General features: G+C 43.8%; 1 protein-coding gene across 1 annotated transcript; it reads right to left on the bottom strand.

The window, feature by feature from the left end:
• Positions 1-366: 366 nt before the first annotated feature.
• Positions 367-3,182, bottom strand: c1ql2 (complement C1q like 2). The gene is made up of 2 exons (XM_043694588.2): positions 1,854-3,182; positions 367-1,372 (listed from the first exon to the last, which is right to left on the bottom strand). The coding sequence occupies exons 1-2, from the start codon at positions 2,433-2,435 to the stop codon at positions 1,193-1,195; spliced, it is 762 nt and encodes a 253-aa protein (XP_043550523.1). The 5' UTR covers positions 2,436-3,182; the 3' UTR covers positions 367-1,192.
• Positions 3,183-8,973: the final 5,791 nt, after the last annotated feature.

The following is an 8,973-nucleotide window of genomic DNA, read 5'->3' as shown; positions in this document are numbered from 1 at the left end:
AAATAAAGTTGCTTTCACACTCAAACGTAAATCAAAAATTACAACTACCAAGACAATTGCTGCATGCATTTTTATAATATGCAAAGTAAGCAGAAAATAGTTGTAAAAATAAAAAAGTTGTTGTCTTTGCTATGATTAGAACACTAACAATACTTGTTGCTGTGAAATTAGTTTGCCATATTATATCGCAATGATCAATACAGGGACCGATTTTCTGAAATATCCTAAGGGCTAGTATTGGGCGACTAACGCACAAACGTTGGACTTGCAGTTGAGAATTACGAGTTGCACTTTCAAATCATGCTCATTATCAAGTTAATTTGTGTTTATTCGTTCTCTAAGATGCCACTTGTGGTTAGAATTCTATAGTGAGGCGGTCTCTGGAAATGATACTTGTAGATCAAAAGCTACGAAAACTGATTCATATCCGTAAAACCCTTTTGGTGGGCCTATTGACGATAAGAGAGGCGACCATCAAATTAATTCGGAAGAAGAGTTCTCTGCATTATTCAATACATTCCAGGAAATCCCGGCTGAAAAGCTATAGGGTGCAACTTAAAACACAGTAATAGACGATTTATTCAGTACATGTAAAGGATCAGCGCAAAGCATTGTAGAAAATGGTATTTAATGTTGTAACATTACATCAAAAGCTTGGATTGTAACGATAAGATAAATATATCATGTGTAACAGTGAAAGAGCGTGTTACCAATACTGTGTATCATCACACAAAAACCGGTGCCTGCAGCATGATCACCGGGATGAAGAAATCCAGAATAAATAAAGAAAAGGCTGGAAAAGTCCAGCAGAACAGGCAGCACCTGAGGAGAGAGAAAGGAGTGTTTCATTCAGGCCTTCCACCAGGCTGATGAATATTTCCAGCATTTTCTGTTTTCAATCCAGATTTCCAGCATCCGCAGTGTTCTGCTTTTGTAATGAACAAGTCCAATTTTGCAGCTTATTATATTCTTCCCAAGAACTGCCCATGCAGAAGTTGTCTGATGTGATGCATTGTTATTAAGCCTTGCGCCATATGCCAAGCACGCTTTGCTCACGAATATGGCCTACACGAACAAGTACACTTTCGCATTCTGTACGAAAAGTTCTGAAGGAGAAGTAACCACAGACAAACTGACATTGACAGGAAAACACCGTTACATAATATCTCATTTATATTCCTTTTCATGTCATTTAATCAGGATATAAAATGAAACCGGAGAAGGTGCTGTATTTGTTGTTGTTGCCGCCGTGTGCTTTTCCGCCGTCGAGTTTGATATAAATTTCATCTCCAGAGTCCAGATGAAGTACCACACTGTTACTGGCATAATCGTAATTCTGGTCTGCGTCCTGGGCAATCGCACTGGCACGAACCTAAACCAATATATTATAGATAGAGAGAGAGAGAGAAAACAAATTATTACCTCTCCTCCACAGAGTCTGTAAGGCCCCTGTTTGACTCTAATTACCTCTAAAATAACTCTGAAGCTAGGACTTCGAGAGAACTTTTTTAAACGCAGAATCAAGTTAAATTCGCGCCTCTAATGTTGAGTCCCGGGTTGGTCAAAACCTTCTTACTGAAAGGAGCGGCAGATCCAACTGTTGACAACAAAAAAAAACAAAATCACGATCTGCAAGCCAATGTGGAAGATAAACAGTGGGATCTAAATCTGAGCTCGTCAAGCAAGTTCCTACGGGAACAGCTTATCAGGTGAAATAACTGGCCGTTCATTCCCGAGTTGGCACCAAATTAATTTCATATTAACTTATTTTAAAGTAGCAAGCCATATTATGGAGTTGCTTGTCGCTGGTTGGGATCCCTCCGAGTGCAATGCGCTGCCTGTTTGACACTTACCTGGCCGTTTTTGCAGAGATCTGCCCACATACTGGTCCCGTCGCCTCCTCTCATCAGGACATGGTACGTGAAGAAGTAGATCCCGGGCACGGCGCAGGTAAACTTTCCTGAGGTGGAATCGTAGTAGTTTCCTAAATTCGTGACCACATCGTCAAACTTGAGCACTTCGTATCCTTCGTGGGGGCTCTTCAAACCGACATAGAAGGCGATCTTCGGGCTGCTGACGGCGGTGCTGCTCAGTGCTCCAGTCACCGGTCCCGCCGCCCCACCCAGCGCCGGGAAGCCGGCCTTCACCGGGTCACCCCTCTCCCCCGGTGGGCCCCTTGGACCCGGGGGACCGGCCTCACCGGGAGGACCGCGTGGGCCAGGCTTTCCCGTCCGCCCGGGCTCCCCTTTCGGTCCTTGGATGAAGGGCGGCGGAGGGATGGCACTGAAATCCCGCATAGCTTCCACAGCCGTGCTGCTGGGGTTGGAGTTGTAAGGATCACAGATCATCCTGCAGGTCCCCAGCATCTCATAGTGAGCAGCGGCTCTCGAACTGTGCACCAGCGTGGGGATAATCACAAGCACGATCAGCACCATGACGGTACCCACCAGTGCCGCGATTAGGCGCTTTCTTCGGAATATCCGAGAAGCCAAATCCAGTAACTCTTTACTTTTGGAAGTAATGGTGAAAGCTTATGCAAATATCAGCTATCAATGTCAGCTTTACAGGAAGAAAAACGAAGTAGTGGTCGATGCAATGCTTAAAATAAATATTAGGAGGAAAAATATAGACTTCCCTTAACCCAAAGTTCGTCCGTCCTCAGGCGACGACTGCACTGTCAGCCTGACTTAGCATCAGCCGGATATATTCATCATGGCAATGGCCTGAAAGCAGCAAACGCTTTCAACAAGACCCCTGCAGCAATCACAGCCCGTGGACTGCAACAAAACCAACTGACGTAATGAGTCCAGGGCAAAGCCAAATGCAACGTGAATTAATCACCAATCAATAGACACACCGTGACAAAAAAATAATAAAACATACACGCACATACACAAAAGGATCCAGATAAAATCAAGACTCGAATCCTAAGGAGACATTATGGATGAGAAAGTTTCACACTCCACCTATGTCCTTGGGAAGTTTGCAGCCAGCCTGAGACCCCGGTCAGTACCAACACTTTCCAACCCTTGACTGATGCCAACTTTCCAGAGATTCTTTCCAGCATATTCTTGCAGTTTGACTTCGTCAAAGCGACGAGCTCTCCGTTACAAAACCCACTGTGAGCTTTAGCAAAACAATTAAAATATTCCACCTTTTGTTCTACATATTTTCTCAGCCACCCGCTCAGAGATGCACAGGTCGGACTCAGAGATGCACAGGTCGGACTCAGAGATTGGAGATACTCCCAGCGCGCCATCAGAGTCCCACTGCGTTTCTCTCTCTCTCTCTTTCTGTTAATGCAACTCTAATTAAATAATTAACTTGCCGCGAGAAATAATTGAATAATCAGCAAAACAAGCAGACCAAAGCGTTTACTTGAAGAAACATTTTATTTAGACCCTGTTGCAATGTGGTCGCAAGCTTGCTAATGAAGTTTTGCATTCTGTTAGCTACCTAACCGCAACAATATGGTAAATCAGTGATGTGCAAACAGGTCCATACATATTGGAAAAAAATTCGGAAAACAATCCATGTTCAGACGGAACCGTTTGATTTCATTTTTAAATACATTGTAACTGAATTTGCCCACTCTGGATTTCATGGCTGTTACAGTTCTCACCATATTTATCACTCAACTGATAAACCGCGGAATACTGACATGATTGAGTGAATGAAAGTAAAATCCCACAGTAACTTCTGTAAAACATGCCAGTTCCATATGCAGAATGAAAACAGAAGATGCTGGTCATATTCAGTACATCAGCCAACATGAGTGAAGAAAACAATTAAGTTCACAACCTAAAGCAGGAACTCAGTGACTGCCTTTATTTCCGATTTCCAACATAGTATTTTGCTTTTGTATCATAGTTAGGTCGACACCTCTGCAGTGGAAGAAATTCACTGTGTGATAAGGTAGGATGATGAAATTGGGTATGTTCTGACTATTACACTTTTCGAATATTCATGTCAATAAATCCTGTGGTGGGGTTTTCAGATAACCCAGTCTTTTTTTTTTAAAAAAAAAATCCTATTGCATTAGTTTTACATGGAGAATCAGTTTATTCTTACCTGTTTTATCAGTGTTAGGATTTTCTGTTTTCTGACAGCTGTTCAGGAGTTGACACCTCAACATATCTCAAGGTGAGTGCAATCAATTGAAGACAGGGTCTGAATAAGGAGTAACTGGCAGCTATCAAGAGGGAAGTAAAAGTTTTCTGACCAGATATGTTATGAAAAATAAAACAAAAAAACCTGAAAGAACTGAAAGTAAACTCCAAGTTAGTTCCAGTGCCACATCCTAGTGAGGGCAAGAACAGAAAGATCTGGCAGATGAATAAATGGCTAAAGAATTGGTGCAGGGGGCAAGGATGCGGATTTTTGGATCACTGGGATGTGTTTTGGGGTTGAGGTGACCTGTTCAAGATGCCCCCGAACTGGAGGGCGACCAGTATGTTAGCGGCCAGGTTTGCTAGCGCTGCAAGGGAGATTTTAAATTAGATTGGCGGGAGGGTGGGATCTTCAACAGCAGGGAGGCAAGTGAGAGGCTCAAAGGAGATATAGTAATCAGAAACAGTAAGCTGAAGAGACCGGTCAGGCTGGAACACGACAGGGAGCAAGGAATGCCTGTTGGACTAACTTTAGTGCAGGAAGGCTAACAGGTAAGGCCAATGAACTCAGGGTGTGGATAGGTACATGGTACTGGGATACTAAAGCCATTACAGAAACGTGGCTAAGGGAGGGACTGAACTGGCAGCTTAATATGCCAGGTTACAGTTGCTTCAGGTGGGACAGAGGTGGTGGAAGGAGGGGAGGGGGAGTTGCATTTTTGATTAAGGCAAATATCACAGCAGTAATCAGAGATGAAATAACTGAAAGCTTGTCCAGTGAGACTTTGTGGGTGGAGCAAAGAAATAAGAAAGGGATGGTGACATTATAGGGATTGTACTATAGGCCTCCAAGTAGCCAACAGGAATTAAAGGAACAAATATGCAGCGAGATTGGGGAGACTTGTAGGAGCAATAGCATTGCCATAGGAGAGAATGTTAGTTTTCCTAACATGGACAGGGACTGCTAGAGTGTTAAGGGCTTAGATGGGGTGGAATTTGTTAAGTGCGTTCAGGAAGGTTTCGTCAAGCAGTATATAGAGAGTCATTCTCAGGAAGGGGCAAAACTCAACCTATTGTTGGGAAATAGGGTAGGGGACAGGTGAAGGAGGTGACAGTGGGGGAGCACTTTGGGACAAATGACCATACCTCTGTTAATTTTAAAATAGTTATGGAGATGGACAAAACTGGTCCACAGATTCAAGTTCTAAACTGGGTCAAGGCAAACGTTGATGGAATTAGACAGGAACTTTCAGGACTGATTGGAGTAGTTTGTTCGCAGGCAAAGGGACCTCTGGCAAGTGAGATAGCTAGAGTTCAAGGCCTATATGTTCCATTGAGGGTAAAGGGCAACATTGGCAGGAATAGGAAACCCTGGATGACAAGAGGTATTGAAGCAGAAAAAAAGAGGCATGCCTCAGGTACAGGCAGCTGGGATCAATGGAATCCCTGGAGGTATACAGGGAATACAGGAGTTTACTGAAGAAGGAAATCAGGAGGGTGAAAATGGGGCACAGGATAGCCTTGGCTGAGAAGTTTAGGGTGAATCCAAAGAGGTACTTTAAAGAAAAAAGAATAACTTGAGAAAGAATAGGTCCCATCAAGGCCCAAAATGGACATGTATGTGTAAAACCGCAGGAGATAGGTGAGGTTCTCAATGAATATGTCTCCTCTGTGATTACCATGGAGAAAGACACAAAGACTTGGGAACTGGAAAAAGTAGTGGTGATATCTTGGACATAGTCCTCATCACAGTAGAGGAGTTGTTGGATGTATTAGAATGTGTGAAGGTGGAGAAATCTCCTGGCCCTGACCAGATATATCTAAGAACACTGCAAGAGGCTAGAGAAGAAATTGCGGGGGGCCCTGGCTGATAGTTTTGCAACATTGTTAGCCATGAGTGAGGTCCCAGAAGACTGGAGGGTAGCGTACGTTATGCAATTATTCAAGAAAGGCTGCAAAGAAAAGCCTGAACTATAGACCAGTAAGCTTAACATCCCTGTGGTGAGAAGATTCTGAGAGATAAGATATACATGCATTTGGAAAGAAAGGTTTTGCTTAGGAGTCGTCAGCATGGCTTTGTGAGTAGGAGATCATGTCTCACAAATTTGTCAGAGTTCTTTGATGAAGTGACCAGGAAGGTTGATGAGGGCAGGGTGGTAGACGTAGTCTATATGGATTTCAGTAAGGCCTTTGATAAGTTTCCACATGGTAGGTTGCTCTGGAAGGTTAGATCACATGGAATCCAGGGCGAGCTGGCAAATTGGATACAAAATTGGCTTGATGGTGGGAAGCAGGGGGTAATAGTGGGTGGATGTTTGTCGGACTGCAGGCTTGTGACTAGTGGAGTGCGTCAGGGGTCAGTGCTGGGCCCATTGCTGTTTGTTATCTATATCAATGATTTGGATGAGAATGTACAAGATAAGATTGCTGCTAACACTAAAAGAGGCGGTACCATGGACAATGAGGAAGCTTATCAGAAAGTCTCAAATGAACTCAACTGTTGATTTTCCTCTTTGAAAAGTTGCATGAAATTAATTTCCCACTGAAGTTTTAGATTTATTATGCAATGTGTTCAGTAGAGTGGCAAGTACTATCATTGATCAGCTGAGATTAGTCAGTGTCTGTATTGATAACTCGAATAACTATGTTATAGAGTCATAGAGATGTACAGCATGGAAACAGACCCTTCGGTCCAACCCATCCATGCCGACCAGATATCCCAACCCAATCTAGTCCCACCTGCCAGCACCCGGCCCATATCCCTCCAAACCCTTTCTATTCATACACCCATCCAAATGCCTCTTAAATGTTGCAATTGTACCAGCCTCCACCACATCCTCTGGCAGCTCATTCCCTACACGTACCACCCTCTGCGTGAAAATGTTGCCCCTTAGGTCCCTTTTATATCTTTCCCCTCTCACCCTAAACCTATGCCCTCTAGTTCTGGACTCCCCAACCCCAGGGAAAAGACTTTGCCTATTTATCCTATCCATGCCCCTCATAATTTTGGAAACCACTATAAGGTCACCCCTCAGCCTCCAACATTCCAGGGAAAACAGCCCCAGCCTGTACAGCTTCTTCCTGTAGTTCAGATCCTCCAACCCTGGCAACATCCTTGTAAATCTTTTCTGAACCCTTTCAAGTTTCACAACATCTTTCCGATAGGAAGGAGTCCAGAATTGCACGCAATATTCCAACAGTGGCCTAACCAATGTCCTGTATAGCTGCAACATGACCTCCCAACTCCTATACTCAATACTCTGACCAATAAAGGAAAGCATACCAAACGCCTTCTTCACTATCTATCTACCTGCGACTCCACTTTCAAGGAGCTATGAACCTGCACTCCAAGGTCTCTTTGTTCAGCAACACTCCCTAGGACCTTACCATTAAGTGTATAAATCCTGCTAAGATTTGCTTTCCCAAAATGCAGCACCTCGCATTTATCTGAATTAAACTCCATCTGCCACTTCTCAGCCCATTGGCCCATCTGGTCCAGATCCTGTTGTAATCTGAGGTAACCCTCTTCGCTGTCCACTACACCTCCATCTACATCTGCAAACTTACTAACTGTACCTCTTATGCTCGCATCCAAATCATTTATGTAAATGACAAAAAGTAGAGGGCCCAGCACCGATCCTTGTGGCACTCCACTGGTCACAGGCCTCCAGTCTGATAAACAACCCTCCACCACCACCCTCTGTCTTCTACCTTTGAGCCAGTTCAGTATCCAAATGGCTAGTTCTCCCTGTATTCCATGAGATCTAACCTTGCTAATCAGTCTCCCACGGGGAACCTTGTCGAATGCCTTACTGAAGTCCATATAGATCACATCTACTGCTCTGCCCTCATCAATCTTCTTTGTTACTTCATCAAAAAACTCAATCAAGTTTGTGAGACATGATTTCCCACGCACAAAGCCATGTTGACTATCCCGAATCAGTCCTTGCCTTTTCAAATACGTGTACATCCTGTCCCTCAGGATTCCCTCCAACAACTTGCCCACCACCGAGGTCAGGCTCACTGGTTTATAGTTCCCCAGCTTGTCCTTACCACCCTTCTTAAACAGTGGCACCACGTTTGCCAACCTCCAGTCTTTCGGCACCTCACCTGTGACTATCGATGATACAAATATCTCAGCAAGAGGCCCAGCAATCACTTCTTTAGCTTCCCATAGAGTTCTCGGGTACACCTGATCAGGTCCTGGGGACTTATCCACCTTTACCCCTTTCAAGACATCCAGCACTTCCTCCTCTGTAATATGGACATTCTGCAAGATGTCACCATCTATTTCCCTTCAATCTATATCTTCCATATCCTTTTCCACAGTAAATACTGGTGCAAAATACGCATTTAGTATCTCTCCCATTTTCTGCAGCTCCACGCAAAGGCCGCCTTGCTGATCTTTGAGGGACCCTATTCTCTCCCTACTTACCTTTTGTCCTTATTATATTTGTAAAAATCCTTTGGATTCTCATTAATTCAATGTGCCACAGCTATCTCATGTCCCCTTTTTGCCCTCCTGATTTCTCTCTTAAATATGCTACTACATCCTTTATACTCTTCCAAGGATTCACTTGATCTATCCTGTCTATACCTTACATATGCTTCCTGCTTTTTCTTAACCAAACCCTAAATTTATTTAGTCATCCAGCATTCCCTATATCTACCAGCCTTTCCTTTCACCCTGACAGGAATATACTTTCTCTGGATTCTTATTATCTCATTTCTGAAGGCTTCCCATTTTCCAGCCGTCCCTTTACCTGCGAACATCTGCCCCCAATCAGCTTTCAAAAGCTCTTGCCTAATACCGTCAATATTGGCCTTTCTTCAATTTAGAACTTCAACTTTTAGATCTGGTCTA

This window comes from Chiloscyllium plagiosum, unplaced genomic scaffold (assembly GCF_037043375.1).
Source record: "Chiloscyllium plagiosum isolate Xiang-an unplaced genomic scaffold, Cpla_swu_hap1 HiC_scaffold_7, whole genome shotgun sequence".
In the NCBI taxonomy this organism is placed as follows: domain Eukaryota; kingdom Metazoa; phylum Chordata; class Chondrichthyes; order Orectolobiformes; family Hemiscylliidae; genus Chiloscyllium; species Chiloscyllium plagiosum.
The sequence above is the reverse complement of the archived record's forward strand: the minus strand, read 5'-3'. Positions and strand labels throughout refer to the sequence as shown.

Excerpts from the sequence above, each read along its gene's own strand:
- c1ql2 (XM_043694588.2), bottom strand. The coding sequence starts at position 2,435 with ATGGTGCTGATCGTGCTTGTGATTATCCCCACGCTGGTGCACAGTTCG. Across the intron at positions 1,373-1,853 it reads ATCTCTGCAAAAACGGCCAG|GTTCGTGCCAGTGCGATTGC; the intron begins GTAAGTGTCAAA and ends ATATTGGTTTAG.